Source organism: Falco punctatus (assembly GCF_963210335.1).
Source record: "Falco punctatus genome assembly, chromosome: 8".
NCBI classification, from domain to species: Eukaryota; Metazoa; Chordata; class Aves; order Falconiformes; family Falconidae; genus Falco; species Falco punctatus.
The window spans coordinates 3,893,889-3,917,272 of NC_137588.1; the positions used below are offsets into that span (position 1 = coordinate 3,893,889).

At 46.7% G+C, this 23,384-nt stretch overlaps 2 protein-coding genes across 3 annotated transcripts in view; one reads left to right on the forward strand and one right to left on the reverse strand.

Moving 5' to 3' along the window:
* Positions 1–1,245, forward strand: part of TMEFF2 (transmembrane protein with EGF like and two follistatin like domains 2) — a 135,545-nt gene extending 134,300 nt beyond the window's left edge. Inside the window, exon 11 of the mRNA XM_080399897.1 lies at positions 1–1,245. Within this exon, the coding sequence (XP_080256023.1) occupies positions 1–97 (97 nt within the window). The 3' untranslated portion in view covers positions 98–1,245.
* A 192-nt stretch (positions 1,246–1,437) lies between these two features.
* Positions 1,438–23,384, reverse strand: part of LOC308068755 (uncharacterized protein) — an 80,121-nt gene continuing 58,174 nt past the window's right edge. For both annotated transcript variants that reach the window (XR_013930118.1, XR_013930119.1), the window contains 2 exons: positions 11,884–13,742; positions 1,438–8,934 (listed from right to left, as the gene is read on the reverse strand). The gene's annotated coding sequence lies outside the window, so the exon portion shown is untranslated. The remainder of the gene's footprint in view (positions 8,935–11,883; positions 13,743–23,384) is intronic.

Below are 23,384 nucleotides of genomic sequence, written 5' to 3' on the forward strand. Positions count from 1 at the left end.
TTCTAGTGGCAATTTTGAGTCTACTGAACTCAGTAGTAGGGTTTTGAGTTGGTCCAAGATCAGCGACAATTATGGATGTGGGAAAGGTGAAGAATAATTTAACCTACATTGAGGAGGGATAAAATATTTCAGATCCGGAGTCAACTACATTTCATCAGCCTTCTTCTCCCATACCATCTATCTTTACTCTCCCATAGCTTAGGAAGTCTTTGCCTTCTAAATTAAATCCTAACTGAAGGGGAAATGGAAATTCTCAGTAACGGTGATGAGAGTGTCGGGGGTAATGTTTCGATTTGGGAGGGAATTAGGTGTCTGTCAAGGTGAACCCTACGAGAACACTTTGCAGAATCTCCAACTATGGTCAGTGGAGTGCGTGAAAATTGCTTCTTACTGTTGATTGAAAATCATTAGGTTAAAAAAGTTAATAACATAATAACAGCTGAAATGCCAGCACCATTTGTACCTCACGAACATGCTGATATAATTTATTTTTTCAAAGAGAAGGTGAAAACCACTCAGAAAGTACCTTATGAATAACTTTATGGGTGACCCTACTCCATTAAATGTAATGAACTCCAATGTCAGCTATACCTCAGGAAAATAAGGGCATGGGTTTTGTCACAGCCACATGATGGACAAGATGCAAAGTTATTTCCATGGCAGCTGAAACTCTCCAAAACACATTCTTTCGAGAAGGTAATATTACTCTAGTTTGTGCTATGAATTTTTAAGACGACAGAGTGAGACTGAAGGGCAGAGTGTGGTAACTTCACTCCTGCTAGATAACATCCACTCCACTAATTGACTCCCGGACTCCTAGTCACACTGAATAACATAACCGAACAAAAAAAAAAAAAAACCTTGTAACGGTATTCGTTGCGCTGCTCCTTTCCAAAGAGACCTTGCCTAGGCAGAAAGTACCCATGACAAGAGTCAGGAGTATTTCTCGCTGTCACTGCCACGTAAGAAATTGTGTTTGGGTCAGAATCAGATCTGGGGTTACCTGGGATGATGTCTCATGAGTGTGTTTCCATTTCCTGCTTCAGCATCGCTCTGATCGCCCACAGCAGTCACCGCCAGTCCCACCGGTGACGGTCCACCCGGTCTGGCCTTCAGGCATGGGTGAAGTGATACTTCTGCTCTAACATGGCTTTTAGTCTCCCCCCCCACCTCCCGCCCCCCCCAGCCTGCTTTAAAGTGAATCCATTGCATGATGTTCACACGGTCTCAGTTTTTGTCTTGTTCTGGGTTTCTTGGCTTTTTAAAGGTAATAAAAGGCGATTGGCAAGAGATGCTTTCAGGCACCTGGTCTGTGCTGATTGATGGGAACGGGAGTGCGGTGCTTTCGCAGGCAGCGGGGCAGCTGATGGCACGGGGCAGCTCTGCTGGGACCATCGGCTTCCCAGAGTGGTTGGCTGGGGTGAGGCAGGGGGAGAGGGGGCTCCTCAGCCCAAGCTCCAGCTCTCCACTCCTTGAAGCTCCTGTTCAGGTTAGAAGGATGATGGCGCAGCGTAGGAGTGCGCAGCACGAGCAGCCGGCATCCCAGCCCGCTGGACCACAGAGACATTTCCATTCTCAAACCCACCGTCAAATCCTCCTCGTCGTCCCCATCCTTGCTGGTGTGTCTCCCACGCACAGGCTTGGCACAGGTGGCACCATGGAGGGAGCCCAGGCACGACAGCGCTGAGCTGTGCAGGTTTGGTGCTCCAAGATCCCATCTAAGGAGACTTTGCAAGCTCTGTTAATTAAACAGATCCCTAAGTGGCATTCTAGCACCCCGCTTACATCCCTCCATCAGCTAAACCCGGTGCAGCGATGGCAGCGAATGCCTCCGAGGAGCGTGGCAGTGTGAGGACGAGGCTCAGGCTGGGGGTGGCGAAGGTGGCTCTGCATCCCCCGGCCGCACTTTGTGCTTTCGGAGTGACATGGCAGAGTCGTAACAAGCATCGAAGCTGCAGATTTTGAGCCGAATCCAAATGTCAGTCCCCCCCACCGGGACTATCAGATCTGGATTGCTTATTTCAGTCACATTAGATACAAAAATCAAACATTAACACATACGCGCCGCCATGTAGTTATAGCAGTAAACCTAATGGCAAAAAGGCAAGGCTTGGCCTGGCCTCAGAGCATATAGCATCGCTTAGAAGTGAAGGCAGGAGTCCGGCATATGCTCTCTAAACTTCCCAAAGTGAGTCACCTTGCTTTTATGGTGCAACACCACGTCTAATCCCTAAAGAGCCCGCCTTTGCGAGGTGGTGTTTGTTGCCAGCTGCAGCCCCAGCAGCAGTGTCTCACAGCCTTCACGCCTCCGAAAACCAGAGTTTTACGCACGTGCTGCAGAGCAGCGGGCAGAGAGGGGAAGGGACCATGGTTATAATGCACAGAGGGCAGGTCCCGCCGAGTGTCAGACCTCTTTGGGCCTTTCAAACTTAAGCTTCAACATGCTGGTGTGGGCACCCGCTCTGAAAATTATAGTGTCTGGGGGTTGTGCCTACAGGAATGGAGTTTTCTGCAGAAAATACTTGCAGAACTTGTATGTGCAACAGCAAATTTGGAGGTGTGGATTTGGGGTTGCTTTTTCCTTTTCTGAAGGGATTGGAAAGTGCATTTGTTAGAGCCATATGCTGGCCAGAACTTAAGATGTGAAAATATTTGTGCAGGTTAACATTACCCAGCGAAGGGAGGTGGTCTGGGCACATGAGGGCCTGGTCGGGAAAGCCATGGCCATGAGGCTAGTGCCACGTGGGAGGCAGAGCCCAGCTCCCTCCAGAGTCACGTGGAAGATGCTGATGTGTTGCTGTTTGTCCACTTCTCCATGCACTCTTACACCACCACAGCAAAGCCCCTCGCAATGCTGATGGGGATGAGCTTGTTCCTTACCTGAGGGGGGGGTGGTGGGGATAATAATTCATTTATTTTGGCTGTTTCATGGGCTTTTTTTTGCCATGGCACTGTGATTTCTGTAAAAAACCTCAAATACCAGCACACACTGAATTACTAACTACAAAAGATGTAGATGTACAAAACCACTTGCAAGACCAGTGATACCACACTTGGGGCAATTGCTTAGGGGCAACACCCCCTGCTCGCGCCCTGATGTCCCAACAGCTGTGGGCTCTTGCCAGCCTGGCTGTTGTTTTACTGAGGCCAAACCACTTGGTAAAACCAGGTACAACCAGGACTGCTGGCACACCTTTCCCCAAGGCTTTTCTTCTCAGCCTGTAACATTTTTGGAGCAAGAAGCCATGTGCTTATTTTGTACGTGATGCATTTAACACAACAGCAGCCTGACCTCAGTCCTCAAAATAAACCCTGGCACACGCTGAGTGCTGGTGAGCAGAGCTCACCCTCCCTGTCCAGCCTGGGATGTTGGACGATGTTCAACCCCTCGGTGCCTTTGGATGCAGGCAGACAAGCCCGCTGAGAAGTCCCAGCCCACAGAGAAGTCAGTGGCAGGTGTAGCTGCCGTGCAGCCTGAGTGCAGTGGGTGGGTGACACACAACTCTCGCCTCCTCCCACCCCAAAAGCTGCATTACAGGACAGGGAGAGCTTCCACGCTTTGCCATTGTGATGCCTTTCCTTAAAATAAAGCTGGATCAGATGTTCATTACCATTCCCTTTCATCCAAGGATGGTAAGACATGATTTACAGAATATTGTCATTGCAAAAATATTATAATTAATAAAGGAAGGCTGGACATCCTATTCTAGCTGCTGCTCCCCCCCTTCACTTGCCTCTGCACGCTGAGGAGCCGCAAGTACCACAAATGCGAAGACTCTGGGGTGGTTTTTCCTCGCTGCTGTAGCTGCCAGGGTCTCACCTTGCCGCCGGGCAGCACTAGGTGGGCTCAGCGCTGCCGAAGTGTCCCGGGTGCCAGTGGAGCGGGGTGCGTGCTGAAGGCAGGGCGCCTGTCCCTCTGTCCCACGCGCAGGTCAACCGAGGGGGCGGGTGGACGTGAGCCGAAGGTGGGTGCCGTGTATCGCTTCCTCCTATTTTCCAGAAGCAGCTCTCAGAAAGCCTCATCTTCAAAGAGCTCTCTAAAGCTTCTTTGAAAACAAAATGATTAAAGGCTATCTTCCCTCTCATCCAACATCAGACGCATCTCGCGCCGCATCCTTGCTTTCACCCCTTATTATGCATGCAGCTTTTCCGCAGCTCCCCGTTTTGCGTCGAGATGGAAGTTACAACCCCGAATTAAAAGCAAAGTTCATTACTGCACATCAAAGTAGACACTGCGCCTGGGCCAGGCCTGCCCTTTCTTTTATTTATAGGTATGTGGCGTGGCCATGGGGGCTGGCTGCAAGGTGTTTGCAGATGTCAACCCGCACAGCTCGGGAAGGCAAGCTGGAGGCAGGAATGCCCCCGTCTGCTGGTGCTGGCAGGGTTCCCCCCTCACAATAACCAGTAATCCCAATGGGACTTCAAGCTAGATGGAGATGCGCTGAGCCATTACAATGAGGTCTTTAGAGCCACTTTATTATTAATAATAATATTTTATCTATAGTTCTGCTCTGGATGGGCCAAAACCCAGCAGACTGAGCCAGTTAAATTTGCTCTGTTTGACACAGGAGCCAAAAATTTCGGGTTTTGCTCTGCACGCGGGCAGCAGCTGGGACACTGCACCCTGCCAATGCCACCAAAGCCACCTCTGCTGGCACCCGCGGGCAGGAACAGCCAGCTCCTACCCCAGCCAGCCTTTAGGCTGGTGCTCTGCCTTCAAATGTTTCCATATTAGGTGGGCTTAATTTATTTTAGTTTCAGTTTAATTAACAGTTTTGTCACAGCAGGAGGGCTGTTGAAAACAAAGATGCATTTTGAAAAAAAAAAAAAAAAAGCAGGATTTTTGTCAAATTCTCCTTTTTTTTGCCGTATTGAATGCAAGCCACAAAGCAGTAAAATATTCCGCAGTCTCACACAGCAGCCGCCAAGCTGCATAATAAAAAAGCATGTGAGGAAGCTGCTCTATAATGCTAACTAGGCAGCACCAGCCACAGCTTTGTAAATAAAATGTTGAGACCCCTTTTGCTCAGCTAGAGCAGCCCCCCAGGTAGGAGCCTTGATGTCCATCCCTCTCCCAGTTTCCCAGGGCCATGGGAGCCCACAGGGCTGTTCCTTACGGGGGCGAGGGGGACAGGAGTGGGGTGTCATCCCACCAGTGACCAAAGTCCACAGATGCAGAGTGACCCCGGCCACTGCCATCCTCCGGCTCGCTCTGCAGCGGCCACCATGCCTTCACCTGTCACCGCCCCAATGTGGAATAAAAACGATGGGAAGGTGAAAAACGTTAAGAAAATGTAGTAACGCCTCATAAATGTGCCATGAGAGAAGCTTTAAAAGGGGCTTGCTTTACATCAGGTCACTCGGAAATGAAATGTAATTATTCAGGATAAAAAATCCAGCTTCTAAATGCAAATGCAGGCGATGGACCATCACCCCGACGGGGAAGAGGTGCTGCGGCAGGTTGGTCGGTGAGCAGCTTTCAGCAGAGCAGGGACGAGCCGAGAGGTGAGGAAGAGCTGTTTAATGTGACCTGAATTAGCAGCTATAGATAGTGCTTCCTGCATGTTTTACATTTTCAAATAAAAAGGATCTTCTTGTTTAATGGTTAATAAAAATGATTAGTGCTCCCAGGGCATGGATTCTGACAGATGCAGACTGTGCTGGAGGGACCAGCTACAAGACACAAGAGAAGATGAAACTGATTTTTTTATTATTATTTTTTTTCCTGTGGAGTACATCTCTGCCAGCATTTGCAAGTTAATTTGTAATATAATTATACGTTGCTTTTGTCACAGAAGCACAGCACGTGTGACGGGCCAGCGGCCCACCGCTGCCACCGGCAGCCTGTAACAGCCCAGCAAACACTTCAGCAGTGAAAAGCCAACAGCTAAGAGGTTGTGGGTGTGTATACGTTTATATGTATGGATTTCCATGTGCATGTGTACACATATATGTATTTATATACACATGTACACAGATGGATATACACACATTTGTGTTATATATACATATACTCATATACACACATGTATATACATATCTATAGATACACATATATTTTTAAAAAGTAATTTTATATATATATTTTTATATATATATATATATATATATATATATGTATTTCCGTGATGGATACTGCTCTGGGGAGCAAGCTGACTGCCTTGGAGCACGTGCTGCTGTAAAGCCACGCAGCTCTGCCCTGCCCAGCAGCAGCACCCAGCAGCAGCACCCTCCGAACCCAGACGAAACCTGCCACGCCAGCCTCTGGGCACCTCTACAACCTCACTCTGACAGCTGGGTTGACTTTCCTTTTTTTATTCTTTCTTACTTTCACGTCATGCCATGTAGAGGATTATGGTCAGTAATAGTTTTCTAAGAAATAAAGTCTCTGAAAGTAATTGTTAGGAACAAGCAGCAATAGCACATGCTGGCTGAGTGGTTGCCATAGTGCAGGAGCACAATTCGAGATTTAATATCATTACTAATGATATTTACTTGGCCTGCAGGAGAGAGTGAGACTTGTGCTCCCTAAATGTCATTTGACTGCTAATATGTCAGCAAGCGCACCCAGCCCAGTGCTGGGAAAAGACCTGGTGTGGCCTGGGGCACTGCTGCCCGCAGGAAGGCAATGCTGCTGCTGCTGCTGCTGCTGCTGCTGCTGCTGCGGTCCCCCTCCCCAGGCTCTGCCTGCCTGCCCGCCACCCTGAAGAGCCCACATTTGTCAGGTATCCAGGCCCCCAAAGAGCCCCCACACATGTAACCACAGCGCCAGAGCTCAGCTCCTCACTGGCACCCATGGGCAGCGCCGCCCAGCACGCAAAACAAGCCCCAGCCTCCTCTTTACCTTCTTTTTTCTTCTTTTATTTATCTTCTTTGGCTGTGACACAGACTGCGAGTTCAGGCTTCCTCTCCTGTTGGGCTTCTCCATGGGAGGGGGAGACATATTGCGCTGCAGTAAAGTGAGCCATTTAGTTTATTAAATGCTGTTAAGGGTGCCCTGAGGTCTCTGCACATGTGGGACCATCAAGGCGGAATCGTTATTATTATGGTTCTTATTAGTCATAGTCATTTTCCCAGCGATACATCTCACATCCAGATGTCTTCCCATCGATCTCTTAAATTTTGCGATGCCAACACAAAACTTTATGAAGACAGACTAGTCCAAGCCCCAGTTCACACGGTACAGGAGTAGAACCTTTGTGCAAAAATAAATATATATTTTTTTTTAAAATTAAAAGACAAACGAAAGAAAGGGTCATAGTTGGCAAAAAATGAATTGCACAGTGCATAAAAGAGACAACAGAGAAGATAACATTTTAGTTTAAGTGTTCCATCATTATTAATTCATTTGGTGCTCTTTATGATAATACCAATCATTTGGAATTCATTTGGTGTTTATGTGGATGTCATCTCGACTCCTGCAGAAATTCCAAAGTAATTCAGCATTAATGTGCTATTAAATATTGTTGCCAGCCACTACCTTCATTACCTCACCAGCACAGGCTAATCTTTCTTCTCTCATTCTCTAAATTCAAATTCCGCTGTTTATTTTGCTTTTATCTTTATTAGGGTTTTAAAATGTAATGCTTCTATTTAAAAATTCTCCTTATGCTACATGAGTGTTGTCTTTTCTTGACAGCATCAAAACTAAATAAAGGAGGGGGATTAATGGTGATTTTTCATTTTTGTTACTGGCATTTGACTGCAAAACAACCAAAGAGGTTTCAGTTTATCATTTACAAGAGCGAAGTTACCGAGCTGGTATTTATGTTCACAGCAGATAACACCGAACCAAATCTGTATGAAATATCATCTGCACCATGTGGAGCTCTTTCTCTTTGGGCACAGTAGATGCCCCCGAGTCAGACAGGGAAGGGATGCGGCTGCCCCGGCCATCCCAGGGACACAGGGTCCCCAGGAGGCACCAAAGGGGACGAGCTGCTGATGATGACCCTTTTCTGGACTCACCCCATCAGTGGAGCATCTGTCTGCTTCCAGCTGGGGAACAGTTGCTACAGTAATGGATATGCTGGGTCCAAACCCTGGCAAAAGAAGAAAAAAGGCTGCACTAGCACGTAACATTAAAAAAAAAAGGAAAAAAAACCCTAGGAGATTAAATGCAAAAACCTTGCATTAAATGAGCATTAATTAGGTTTTATAGTCAGGGACTCAAAGATTAGAAAATACCAGATTGCTGGAAGTCTGGAAATAAATAAAAATTAAAAAAGAAAGAGAATACAAAGGCTGGGGTCAGTTCCTCACTGTGCCTGTCTCGTCGTGCAGCCCCCTAATTACCCCATCACGTACTATTTTTCCCCTGGACACCTGCTTCTTTTGAACCACAGGACAACGGCGTACGGGGCAGAGTGAAGTCTGGGCTTGGTGACTCTCAGCCTGGCACCTGTAGTGCCTGACCACCAACCAAGTGACACTTTTAATGCTACTTCTTAGCAAATGTTTGAAGTGACAGACCACCACAGACCCACAGATATGTGAGCAAAGATTCCGGAGTGGCTATTATTCAGCACTCTGTAGCCCTGAGAAAGCAGAGAATACAAGAGAAAGCTCACCGTCAATCACTTTAAACACATTTTTCATGGAAAAAAGGGATGAAGTCCCCCAGGTGACCAAAGACGGGTTGGTCGGGTCCCTACAGCAGGGTCAGCTTGGTACCCGGGCAGCACGGGTGGGACAGGGGAAACAGCATGGGCTGCTCACACCGGCTGGCACTGAACACCCGCGGCCGGCAGCAGGGAAGGAGCCAGCACCCACCTGGCTCCTGGTCATGGAGGAGGGAGATGCCACCCCCATCCCCTGGCACCGCCGGGTCCCGGCCAGGGCTGCGCACCCTCTGCCGCTGGCGCCGACCACAGAGCACAGCTTTACATGGAGAATAAAGCCCATCGCAGAGGAATTTTCCACTTAATCAAAATCCTGCAAAGAATATGAATGCTTATAGGTTAAAGGAACCTGGCAGCTCTTACTTGTCTGTCATGTCTTTAAGGATTGCCATTAAGTCATAAACGTGACAAAGATTAAAGAGTTTATTAATGTTATTAGAGAGTTGAGATAAAATGCTATGCCTTGCAGGGTCTCTCTCCCTCTCTCACTATTTAATGAAAACATTTTCATCACTTTCTGAATCTATTATACCAAATATTCATTTCAGGAGTCCTAAGATGATTTTATTTTAATTAGAAAAGATGTAGCAACCACCTGAAAGTAATACAGTTGAAATACCTTGCCAGGTTCCCCTTCTCCCAGCTGCCGGCAGATGACCATTTCTCCAGCCGTACCGCCGCGACGGAGCAAGCCCAGGGTGACCAAAAGCGCACAGGGAAGTTTTGCAGCATGGCAGGAGCATCACGCCTGTCCCCCCCGGAGCCCCTGAGAGCCAGCAGCACGCAGCCCCAGCCTTCAGAGGGCTCCGTGCATCTCCAAAAGCCACCGCCTTGGCCAAGGTACAGTGGGTGGTGAGAGTCGCTGCGTGCACAGGTGGGGGCGGGGAGCGAGCGAAGGGTGGGAGCAGCTTCTGCAGGCACAGGAGGCAAAGTGAAGTCCTTACCAGTGGAAAAAAAGCAAGAGAAGGAAAAAAAGCTTAAAAAAAAAGTAAAAGAAGAAGGGATATTTGTGATGGCCTGTGAAAGGAGCATCATCCTCTGCAAACCTATGGCAACTGCGCAGAAAAACAGAAGAAAATAAGCAGCCCAAGTCCGTCCTTGGTGTGGCTGCTTTGATTTCGGTGGGCTTTACATTGCGGCTGAGTTTTAATCCATGTTGAAAGCAGATCCAGTCTTTGATGGTAAAGACTGAAAATCAGCCACTTTCAAGCGGTGCGGGCGGACAGTTACATTTTTCTGGGTGCGCCTTCCCTTCCAGCTCAAGACTTCTTAACTGTATTTGCAATGCAAGCAGCTCGCAGACGGCCTTTTTTTCAAGCTCTCCAAGTAACCCGATTTAATTTGTTAATTTATTCTGTAACCTGATTTACTGTTAATTTATTTTTGTGAGTAAGATATCCCAGCTTTAAGTTCCAATTAATTAAAGGGGAGGGCTTAATGTTTTTGCTACGCAATATCTTCATGCTACATTGTATTCCTTTTTAACACCGCACCGAAGCGCTTCCGAAGTTTATTGCCACTAACTAATATAAATCCATACATCTGCAAATTAATTTCATGCACACAAAAGATTACTCTTTGCAAATGTACCTTTAAGAGGGGAATATTGGCTATAGCAATCATCACTTGTTGCTTAGCAACAGCCATAGCATCACTTATGGCAGGTTTATCCTAAACAGCAATGTAAAACCCCGGAATGTGGCTAGCCACCCCAAGTCATCCATCCCTGCCGAAGCTGCTCAGACCTGGGCTAACACAGCCCAACTTTGCTCATTTTATTTTCATTTTTCGGAGCAGTGTCTGATTTTAGGGATCTTAAAAAACAGTAAAATAATTCTCACCCGTTAAACTAATTTTAAGCAGCAATTCAAAGCTCGGTGCCCCATTCTGACCATGATGGCAATGCCGATGCGAGTCAGTGTGAGCATGACCGCCTGCTCAGGTTGTGGCTATGCTTCTGCTGGCTCAGCATCTTGCACCAAAGACTTGTAAAAAATTTACACATAGTTTGTTGCAATCAACTCAAGATTAGAAGAGGGAAATCAGATTATATTAAGACCACCCTGAGGGTATCCTGGGGCTGTTCTAGTCTTCCTGAAGCCCAGGGAAGCTCCTACAGCCAGAAGCTGTCAGCTCGCATCTCTAGGCTTGCGACTCACTGGCACCACAAGAAACGACCTTTGTGACGGCGCATCCATCCCCGCACCCGGCCGCATCGCTGTGCCCCCCCAGCACCTCCCCTCGGCACACTGCCTGCCAAGCAGCTCGCGCACGGCGCTCCCGCCTGCCCTTTGCCAACCATGGGTGCCAGGCAGCTGCTCCCTTTGGCCAAAAAAGTGGCAAGTAAATATTCTAACAGCATCCATTAGCCCTGCCTTTGATGGCCTGTGGAGAAGGGCCTGCAGGCTCGGGCCTGGGGTTTTAAAGCCGTTATGCTGTGTCTGTAGGCATGGTTAATTCACAAAAGATGAATGCAGGGTTTGCAATCAAGGAAAAATTAGCATCTCAGCCAGCAGAGAGGGTGAACACCCGAGCCAGCCAGCACTGCCAGCAACCTTGATTCTGTTTTTGGCAAACACAATGGTAATGAGATAAACTGAAATACCAGGCAACAGGGCTGCTCTTTGAAGTAATTATCCTCCAGGGCAACAAGGAACAAGATGAAAAGGTTTTTAGAGACATGGTGTGGATGCATAGGGAACATTATTTGCATTCCTGAAGTCAGGCCTCCGTTTGCAAGGCTCAGGTGTGCCGAAGCCAAACAGCCGGAGACAGGACAGGAAAGCCCCGGCAGCGGGTGCAGCTGCAAGACAACACAGCAAGAAGAGGAGCCATGCAAGGAGCAGCACTGCCCCAGCAATGCCAGTGTTAACCCTTTATTGCTCCTGAGAAACTCCCGTTGGGGTGGCCATGCCATACCCAGCGTACAAGGCTTCATTGCAAATATTTAACTTTCAGAAATACGTACCCATGTAAGGGGCAGAGCAGCAGACAAGGCAAGGCAAAGGATGGAATAACACCCTGTCAGATCTCCTAGTTGAGAACTACAGGTGAGTAGTGTCTGGGATTTCATCCAGCCAGCTCTGCAATGCCATGCACACATGAGAAGAAGGAAAAGGCAAGGCAACGGTGACACATGGCGCAACAGGCTCCCTTGGGTCGCTTGTGACTAACGGGGTAAGCTGCTGGCATTTGACTACAGGGATACTTGACTTTAACCTAAATTTGAGGTCTTAAAATTATTTTCAAAGTAACAACATACCAGCTGGCATCATAGATCCCACACATGTCAGTGCCGTGACAAGCAGGTTGAAGTTGCCTCAGCAGCGGACCGCCCCACACTCCTCAAGCATCTCCCCAGGCCCCGTCAGAGGGGACAAGCTGGGTGGGATGCAGGACATGTCCCACTGCTCCTGGCTCCCACCACAGACAGCAGCGCTTGTCCCGATGCTCTTCCGATACTTAAGAGTCAAAATCTTTTCTGAAAAAAAAAAAGGCTGAACAGGTGAAAGCTATAATTTTTTTGCCAACATTCCAGAGGAGGCAGAGACAACTGGCAATTCCTGCTGAACCTTAGAAGCTTTTCCTTCACCCACCTGCAGCAGACTTATTTTTAATTTATTTATTTTTAATGGAAATTAATTATTTACTTTATTGTGAATAGAAAGGCCATGAAAAGACGTGAGGACTGAGGGACAGTGGGGATGCACCCACCGGTGGGGATGGCAGCTGGGCAGCTGCAGCAGGGACACACACGGAGGTGGCAGGACCAGGAGCAGTGTGGTGGGACGAGGGAGAGGGACACGCAGCCCTGGCCATGCGATGCTGCAGCTTTCCCAGTGCCAGCCCTTCCTCCTGCCCCTGCCACCATGGGGCTTCTGCTGAAGGAGCTGCAGGCAGAGCACCAGAGAGAGAAGCCCGGATGCGCTTCTCCAAATCCCTCAAAAAAATACAGCTTTTAAAGGACAATGATGCTGCAGGAACACCTCCTGCCACAAGTCCGTGGCTCCCACCCAGGCTGGATCCCGGCAAATGGTGATTTCAGAAGAAAAGCTCCATTCTAGGCAAAATCCCACGTTTCCTTCTGCACAGCAAATAGTCCCTGTTAGTGCAGAGCCAACCAAGGCAAAAATGTTTATTACAAAGGAGAATTATAAAAGAGGAGTGCCCAAATCCAGAACAAAATGTAAAATGGGAAACAAATGTAAAAAGCTCTATAAAAGTTTTAATGGATCCTTTCAGATGTGGAGTGGCATTTTAATGTGATGTTTTAAATTATTTCTTTTTTTCTTTCTTTCTTTTTTTTTTTTTTTTTTTTCTTTTTAGCTTTTAGGCAGACCATTAATCTGAGGGGCTTTTTCTGCCTGCCTCAAAGCAGGCACCTACCAGCTGGCTGCTAGGGGTCAAAACGCAGGTGGGGTTGAAAAAGTCAGGGTGCTGGGTTTTGCAGCAGGGGGAACCCCAGCCCGGGAGGACGGTCACCCAAACGCCACGCACCCAGCGAGGCCCAGCAGCACAGGAGCCCACGGGAGCTTTGCAGCCGGTTTGAGAGGGAGCAGCACACGGAGGGGGGTTGCTGTGGCAGGACACCCAGCTGGCACAAAATGGAACGCGTACATCTCCTGCACGTGCATACGCGCAGGCAGTCCTAGCTAGAAGCTTCTCCCAAGACTTACTTTTCTGATGCCAAGGACCTACTTTCAGGATTTGCCTCCAGCCTACACATTTCCAACACCTTAAAAGTCTGTGTGCTTAAATATCTTTGGCCTATTGCTGACCTTTCCAAATCCTGGGCACAGCCATTTCTTCTTGCTGATGCAGATGCAGGAAATTCTTAACTAAATCCTAACTGAAAGCCAGAAAAGCAGATAAGCAGGCTAATCCCCCAGCCCGTCAGACCCCAGGCTCCCTCGGACGGCGGGTCAACTCCCTGCTCTGCAGACCAGCTCAGCAGTTTGCTCACCCCAGTCTTGACTGTATCGGCATGTGCTTCACAGCTGGAGAGGAGAGCATCCCCACTTTTCAAAGAGGAAAATATTTTGCTGCTGTTCATTCACTTGCGGACATCTGCGGTGCACAAAGCCCATCTCTCGCTCCCTTCACAAAGGACCTTGCAGAACTCTACGGGAAATATATTTGAAGAAAAACACATGGTCCAGGTGGTGGGTTTTATGTGTATTTCTTAGGGGTTTGGCTACATAAAGCCCTCTCCTCCTCAAAAATAATTGATGCTACTCAGCCAGGAATAACAATGCCTTTTAGTGATATGTCTATGTTAGTTAATAAGAGCAAATAGTTTCAAATGAAGTAGCACTTGATATGCAAAAAGTATCAATTTGATGCCTTCAGAGACTCTGTTCTGGTTAAAAGGAAAGAAAAAAAGAGGGGGGAAATGGAATTTTATCTAGAATACTGTACTATCCCTTTCATCTGGATTTGGTCTGCTTTCTCAAGGAGAGGTCTGGAAAACTAGTACGGGGGGAAAATGAAATCCCAGCTACTCACTCATTAATGAAACAGCAACAAACTCATTAAGAGCAGCGATTGCTGCCGAGGATGCCCTGGTTGCACCAGCTGCTCTGCGCAGCAGAGCCCTGCCGGGAGCCCCAATTAGGCTGATGGAGCTCGCCGGGGCGGCGGGGGGCCAGCCTGCCCTGGCAATTTAGAGGAGCTGGGCTCATGCGGGACTGTCACAATGACAGAGAGCCCACCTATATTAAAAACAACACTAGCGGTCGTCACAAAAGCTGCTGCGGAAGAAACCTGCAAAGAAGAAAAGCATGGACAGGAGGGTGAGCATGCTCACTGCTTCTCTGCGGTGCTTCTTCATAACTCACTGACCCCTGCCCCTTCCTCCATGGAAGGCTGGAGGTCACCAAATCCCCCCTTTTCCCCTTATTTCACATCTGTTCTGCTCCCGAGCAATTCTCCCTGAGCCTGCAGGCAGCAATAAAATCACAGGTAGCATGAAGACAGTGAGAAAACAATGAAGTTAGTTGAAAATAACCTCAATAAATTAAACCCCTTGGATGTTAGTTTTGTCCCCTTGCCTTTCAGACTCGCATAGGATCACTTTTACCAAGTCTGCTTGTCACCACGAGACCCCCGCAGTCTCTGCAAACACCAGCAATACCTTGGTTTCCCTGTGCTGCACTTGCTGGAGCCCAGCTCCAACCTGAAGGACAGCCTGGCACAAGCTCAAAAGACAAGTGGGCAACCTTTCAGTTTGGAGTCATCTACAGCCCATATACGAGAAGCTGCCAAGCCTTGTCCTGCTGGCAGTGGAAGCCTGAAGGTCAAAACCCATGTTTAAGAGTGAATAAATCATTTCAGAAGAGGCTGAGTGATGTTTAGGAGGTGCTTCTCAGAGAGCTGCATGGGGCTGGGGCCGTGCCTGCAGGACAGGCCTGACACCTTGAAGCTGGGAGAAAGGCAATCCTCAGAGGACAGTAATACAACATATATAGCTCTGTTGTTTCAACAGTATTCTTTTTTTAAATGCATGTGCTCTTCCGAATGGTACATAAAAGCCTGGGTACTTTTTGGGACCACTGTCATTTCTCTCCCAGGGAACCGAACCTCTTCATCCCGGCACATGTCACCTGCTGAGGCAGTCACAGCTGCTGTGCCAGAGGCTACACAAAAAACACGGGAACCCCCCAAACCAGGGCATGCCAAAGGTCCAGGCAGCCTTCCAACTGAGTCACCAGCAGAAGGTAAGAATGTTGGGTCCCTCACCAGGGCTCCCCTGAGGAGCACGTACTGCTGCTGGCTTCTAGCAGTCACCCGCACACTTCTTCCATCACTACTGGGTCAACACTGGGAAAAGGCAGCCTGTGGACTTTGGGGTGGATAGATGCTGCAGCGAACAGCCCACTGCTGCTTTGAGCAGTAACACCACGAAGTGCAGGGACCTTGTCTTCCTCCTCTCTTTCTCCTGTGTCCTCCTGACTTCCGTTCACCTGTAACCAGGGATTCACTAGAGCAGGCACTTCCCCCTCCTGCTCCTGCTGCTCCTGCCAACAGTTCTTTTGCTTCTCCCTGTCTAATTAGTTTGAATTTCAGACTCAAGGTTTTCCCTAAAGCCCTTTCCAATCCTCCCAGTTCTTCTCCTTGTACACCTCCATCCCATCCTACATCAAGGACAACTGTAAAGTCACTGGAAGTATGTCTTCACAAATGTTGGTGCATGCTTGTTCAGTATTAAAATTGGTCTATATTAATGTTGCCATAATTAGTACTTGAATAAAGTAAGCAAAAAAACAGAGTACTAAGAAATATACTAAACTGTCGCAAAAACAGGAGTTCAGCAGCACAGCTGAAGTACTTCCAACCCTCTCCTATCAAAAATAGAAAGACTGTGAAGGAACCTCTTGACCATGTCCTCATCTCACCCTGGTGAGAGCTCCAGGGGCTAGAAGGTTGGTGGAGCTCAGTTGCTTAACACACCAGATTCTGAGAATATTAAAGGTCGTTTCAATGGATGCAGGATGTTTTGCATATCACCTATTGCATAGGCGCCTTACGTTACATTGCCAGAGCTTCACCAATGTTCATCCGTAGCAGTGAAAACAGTATTGCCTCCCCGTGAGGTATTAGGATCTGCAAAGCCCCGATAAGTGCTAGATGTGGTCCTCTCACTGGCTTGACCTGCCTTTCCACATCACCATACCTTTGGATGCCCTATGTACTTATTTAGTATTTCTAGATGAGATTATTTTTTTCCTGGTGCATATTAACATTCTCTGATGACAAAACATGTTAATCATAGCATGGTGGAGTAACAATACCAACATTACACAACACTATCCTCCTGTAAACTAAGACATACCATCCTGTACTAAATCTCTGGTCCCATCAGAAGAGTCTCAAACATGGATTATCCCCACCCCTGTACCACTTTCTGTAGCCATTCCCTAAAGGAAGCAGCAGAGAGACACCCGCCAGCTGAGCAGCAGTCACAAAGGGAAAATACCCCACGCCAGAAGCTCTTTCCTGAGGGCAAGCTGCCACAACGCGCCAGCCATCAGCCAGGGTTTGGTGGCTTGCCCCTAACTCAGTACCGTTCACAACTACACCACACCACTGCTCCTAGCACAAAGAAAATAAAATTACTGTAGGGCGAGGACTTGTAAAAGAAGAACATATCAAGGCCCCTAATGTTGCTGGACATACCCAGCAGAATTTGGGGACAGTGAATAAACTTCAATGACAACTAAGACTGACCTGGTCAACTGGTGAAGGCATGCTGAATTTGATTAATACATTTATTGAGAAAACAAAACCCTGCATCCAGAAATAAATACTCTCAAAAAGGTTTTGACATTTTCTAAAGCTTCATTTTTTTACCTTGGCTTTCCCTAGAAGGGCACACACAACAGATTGTAGATGTCCATCCTTCCCTGGGTAGTCTCCCTTCGTAACCAAAGGAGAAATTTCTTTAAAATGCTCTTAAAAATAGGTTCTGAAAAGCATCTGCAGATGACCACCATCCTCCACAAAGGAAATGTCAAGGGACGCCAGCTAGCTTTTCTAGACGCTCCGCACTGGTGACAGTGAAACCTCCCCCCCCACTGTGTTTGGAAATTCCCACGCATTTCACTGCACCTGGAAGCACTGCCGAAAGGTGTTGCTTGCCCTTTAAAAAGCAAAAACCTTTCAAACCTAAAAGATAATTACACGGATTTCACATGAAGCGACACCTGTAATATGCTTTTAGAGATGTACAAGATGACATACAAAAATACTGAGATCAGAAACTGAGTAATCCTAAAAAGCCATTTTTACAGGAGAGACGGAGGAATGAGGGAGACAGGGACAGATAACCATGGTCTGAGTAATATCAGAGAGAAAGTACTAGAAGGTGCAGAATTAACCTTTTCCTAATTAATTACGAGTTGTAAGGCAGAGGAAATCAGCCAGTTGAGAGCAATTTCAGTGAGACAGGGATTTCAACACTTGAAACACTTTGGCTGTCCTTTAAAAGCAGAAGGAGAGGAAGGGAAGCGGCTGCTGTCAGGAGAGGGGGGTGAGCTGGAGCTGCGATACCGCCCCAGCACGCCAGCCACAGCCACGGCCGAGCCCGCCAGCTCCGGAAGGACCACGCTCCGAATGACGGCGGGGAAGATTTCATTACAGGATGTAAGCCCGCAAGATAACGATCAGTAAATGCATTCTAAACAGGGTTATTCGAAAGGCAATCAAATTTTTGCAACAGGAAAATTATTCAGGAAGTTGGATTCCAGGAGACTTCTTTAACCTCCTCCGACCCGATATTTCTTATGCTCCTACATTCAGCTCTTAATTCTTCAAATATTACCATATTTAGTAACTGGAGAAGATGGGAAAATATTTGCTGAAGGCGTTCAGTGGAGAAAATTTGATTATTTTCTTTTTAGTCTGGATCTTAACTCCTCAAACCACCCAACAACTCACCACAAACCTCCTGCATCATCCCTATGGCAAATACCTTGAGTGCAACTTGGCCAGCAGCTTTTCTTTTTAATTTTAAACTTTCTTTAAACCACTTCATATTTATTAATACCCACACTCTTACATCTCAAGATGGAGAGCTCTCATGGATACAGGATTCTCATAAATGCAGATATAGCAAATGACATAGAGAAGATTCAGTTGAAGAGCAACACTGCTCCGTCTGCCTGATCCTCTTGAACCCCTTTAAAGCCGCAGAAGGTGCAGACCTGCTGTCTGGACCACTAAATGTGGAATCTGGGAAAATATACAGCTTTAAAACATGCTGCTTCTTCAGATTGTGCTACCTTGAATGATGTGCTGCTGCACTACACATAACTGTAGACTGCTGTGACAATAAACAGGGGGGAAATGTTTATCAGCATTTAAAAAAAAAAAAAAAAAAAAAAAAAAAAGAGAAGGTGAGAGGATAGAAACTGTGTTTTAATGCAGAGTTTAGCTTGTTTTTTTATCCATACAGTTCCCATTCATCTGGGGGTTGTCCAAGAGCAAAAGATATTCTTCTGAGTCCCTTCAATGATATTTTGCATCACAAGTCAGCTAAAGAACCCAGTAATTCTGTTCATAATAGGTTTTGGAGTTACATGTACCTAACTTACAATAGCCAGCTTTTTTGTTTTCTTTGCAGGAGGGTTAAAAGCTAAATAGCATCAAGAATAACACTGCAGTATCTCTCTTGCCTTAACCCACTTGGGGTACCCTCCGACGCCTAGAGCTCATTCAGAAACAAACAGACAAGCCAACCCACCGCAGCACTGTAAAACACTACACTGCACAACAGTTGCTATGATGCCTAGTGCTAAGAAACATAGTGGAGCTGTTAGCAAAGCTCTGAAGTTGGGCAAACGTGTTGAGCAGTCAGGAATCAGAAATATTTAATTCTTTTAAATGTACTGCTTTTTAGGACACACCTTACTGAAGCACAATGCCAATTGAATGCTTTTTTTTTTTCTCTGGCCCTATAGATTTCATAAAAGGGAGATTACCTGCAGAAAAAAAAAAAAAACAAATCCTGATGCTTCATTTCTTCAATCACAACTTTTCCCTTCCATGGTCTTCCTTGATCCTGTTCAGTAAAGGAGTTGTGGCTACTGCTCCTGGAAAGCAACAAAGAAGCTGGGAAGCAAGATTTTGTGGACAAAGCAAGCTAGAGGAAAAAGCCCTTCCCAGATGGCAGATCAGTTTTCTCAAGCCCTCTTTCAGCAATTGGCAATGCTGTCAGAAGATTCAGAGAGGAAAATGCTTTGGTTTGTTTTTTTTCTTGGAGAGTTGATGTCCCCTTAACAATAGGACTGACTGCACAACCAAAAAGTCCTTGGCTGAGGAAAACTCTAAGCTAGCTGAGATGCCCATGTACTCCTCCTGTGCCCTAAATGCCCAAGCTCCCCTCGTCCTCCCCTCCTAAGCGATGAAGAGCAGAAGAGATGAATCTCCATTCACAGGGGAAGCCGTGAGACCGGGGGACCTGCTTACAGCTGGCATCGCACAGCCAGGGACAGGTACAGTTGCCACTGATTTATATGCCACTAATGAGAAATTTTTGCAACATAATTCAAGCAGCACTGCATGGGTATGAAATCAGGGCGAAAGCCAGTTGAAAAGCAATGGCATAGCAGCTGGTTCGTTTGAAGGACTAATTATGGGATGGAGTCTCACACATCTGGGTCATCGCTGCACATCCATCTCAGTTGCATACTAGCGACAAGGTCATTACTCTTTGATAGTTCCTTGGTGACAGACACAAAATGACTCTGCAGGTCCAGACCACTTTGTAGTGCACCGGTCTCCTCCTTAGAGTACCCCGCATGACAGGGGCTAATTGATCTTTGCATTGGCAGCATGAGCAGAGATCTTGGGGCTGATCTGCTTGGGAATGACATCCAGATTTGATGCACTGCAAGAGGCCAGCCTGGAAGAAGGCTATCCCACCAGCTCCCCGGCCACACCACTTCTGCAGCCATCAAGACAACTGAAAATCCTTCCACGATCTTGTTCAAACACGTGCAACATGGCAAAACAAAATGGGCTTTGGCAAAGGATCCTTATTGGCAGAGCGCACCCAGTGCAGCTGCTTCACCACTTTCTCCATCTTTATCTGGCTGCAACCCTGAGTTGCGCTTACTGTCTGAGAGATCCAAAAAAAGCCTGGCAACACAGCCTGGAGAACTGCGGACAGAGTCAGGCCCTAGTAGTTAAAGATCCATGGCCTAAAAGGGAAGTAAAATCTTTGTAGGGAAAGACATGCACCCACTTCACAGCTGCAGCAGCCCCTCTGCATCTGGAGTAAGCAATGGGAAACTCTCAGATGGCGGCCGGAGGAGGTACACGGCACGGGGGCAAGCTACAGGCTGCTGCAGGGCACAAGCCAGCGGTCATCTGAAACACTGAACAGCACCATGAGTTCAGTTCTGCAGCCAATGCATGTAAATAACTCCTGGTGAACTGTGCTCGGGTTAAAAACCAAGTTCACCCTGCTCATGGCTTTGATTTGAATGTGGGTTCACCAACTGTAACCTAGAACGTGTCAGCAAGAGAGAGGGTCTGAAATCCTCAGTGCTCGCTGCATAAACAAACTAATTTGCAGCCTGACATTTTAGCTGTGTCCTATGTAGATGTTTTTCTGCTTATTCAATACCCTGAATCAAAACACTTCATAGCTGTGCAATAATAAATAAGGTATTAATACTAGGCACCACAGGTGCTCGGTCCCTGATTTAACCTTCTTTTTTTCTTCTAACCCCAACCGGGGCTCTGAAAAATATGTAACTTCTTTTATAACTAACTTAGTGTTTTCAATCACTGGAAATAATTACTATCATGAACAGACAGCAGCATGCACAGGGCATATATAAGACAGCAAGGGGAGAGTGCAGGAAAGAGAGAGAGAGAACAAGAGAGAAGATAAGATACTGTCAAATACTCAAGATACTTCCAGCCTAGATTTCTGTTTTTCATGTACGAGAACAAACAGTTTTCAAAATATTCCTCTGTGAAGACGAAGTAACTCTGGGGGTCCAGAACGCACTCCTACTTTTTGGATGCTCTCTGCCCCTGGCTGTCCCGGGAGGCTGAGACACTGGCTTCTCCCTCAGGCTCTGCCAGGTCACACCAGATGCAGTTTTCATGACAAAATGAAAATTTCATGGCTGGTCAAGGTTTAAGTCCTAGTTTGGTTTTTTAATCATTTGATTTCATCAGTTCCTCCTCTACCCAGCTCACACAACTTACCATATGTTGGGGGGGGGGGGGGGGTGGGGGGGGGGGGGGGGGTGTTCTTTCCCTTTTCTTTCACTATCTTATCACAGACACGCTAGTGGTGACCTGAGGATAAAAAGGATAGAGAAAAATCAAGGGTGCTGCAGTGGGCAAATGCTACCGCTGAGGCCAGCTGGCCCCTGACAGATCTCGCTCGACTATTTCTGACATAGTTATAGTGCTCAGCCCCACGAACCTCACCTTGACCAGGTACTCAGAAAAGAGCTCTGGGATGCACACCCAGAGTCTGCTGTTCCTTCGTCCTTTTCATGCCATCTTGTCCCATCACGGCTGTTCATCAGAAACAGTAACTCAGGTTGACAATATTCCTACTAAAGACAGGAGCTATTGAATTATCTAAGGACAAAGCTAAATGCTAGCTTTTAAAGGATAACTGATCTACTAAAAGCAAGTATTGTTTTGGACATGCCATGTCATATTTATCATGCTTGGCTTCGCATTGCACTGTTATTGCCTGCGATGTCATTTGAACAACATGAAGTCGCATGGCACAACATGACAGATGCCTCAGCAGTGAGGGAAAGACACTCTCTAGATTCCAGGTCCATTATAGCTCATCCCCAATAAAAGATTCAAGGGATACGAACGACAGTGTGTCTGCAGACCGTAAGTGACTCGAGTCTCCCCAGTTATCTGCAGAAAACAGATCTCCTCGGTTCACCTGCTTTTCACATAATTGACGTTCTATTTGCGTCCATTAAACGTGATTTCATCATCATCTTCTAACAACCAACCTGATTACAAAGTAGGAAAAGCCTTTCTTTCAGATTTTTGCCCATAACAGTCCTGAGGAATGTGCTGGGTAGAGACAGACTCCCTTTTAGCACAATACTGATCTTAATCCCTGATTTACCAGTAGAAAATCTCCCCTCCTTCAGGAAAAGGCATCACCTCAAGCAACACAAGAACACTCTGCCAGTCTTCAGAGGAGTAGACTGTCCTCGTCCTTTCCAATGAGATTTGCTCTCTTAAATGTTCCTTGAGAAACTTCAAAAGACAATAAATCATTGAGAATGGATTGTAATAAAAAGTATCCTAGAAGAAAATGCATCCATGTGTATTCAACTCTGAATTATTAAAAGCTTTCTAATTTTTACTCTCTTTTAGTGGCAGAGGAAAGGGAAAGCAGACAGGTTATCTCTGCCTTTCACTGAAAATTACCTCCTCTTTTTCCAGAAATATCCAAAAATGGAAGGGAAAAGTAGCTCCATTTCCATAGATAGTTTCTGATCTGAAATTCAGAAAAAAACCCAGCATTTTCTTCCAAAGAACCTGGCACTTTTAGAGGAAATTTAAAACATCGGTGAGCATTTTAATCACCTTCCTAAAAGCCCGTTTTCCAGTTGGAAAGGGCTTTCACCAAGAACAACAATAAAACCCTCCCTCAGGCTCCAATTCCCCAGTCCCCATGACCTTGTAGCTCCTCACACCCATCACAAAGGCTCGGCCACGGGAGCAGGTTGTGAGGATGAAGCTGGTTCTCTGCTTCAAAAGCAGAGCTAGTTCCCTGTAGGTACTCACGGCCCAACCTGCAGATCCTGCCATTTTTCATGGCCTTTTAATATCACCTCCACATCTTTTTTTTATTCCAATATTAATGGACTCGCTTATCCTGCTCTGTGCCCCACATATTCGCTAGATGAATACAATAAATTGGCAAGTCCGGTCTGACTGGCCATATGCTGTTCAATTTGTATCCGCTGGTGTCCTGACCTCGCTTTTGTCCGAGCTGCTAAAAAGTCCAACCGAGTGGCTGAAATATTCTCCTTTATCTGAAGCTAAGGAAACTATTCTTTCCCCTTTCACAAAACTTAAATTGCTTTTCAAAGAAAAAAAAAAAAAAGAAAAAAAGAAAAAAAAAAAAAGTGGTTTTTTATTTTGCTCCTCAAATGTCTGAGGAAATACACAGAAAATGCCTGGCACATATGGTATTTTTATGTGGCTTATTTTTTTAACTTGTCTACAAGTCTGCACAGAATCATTACTATTTGGCAC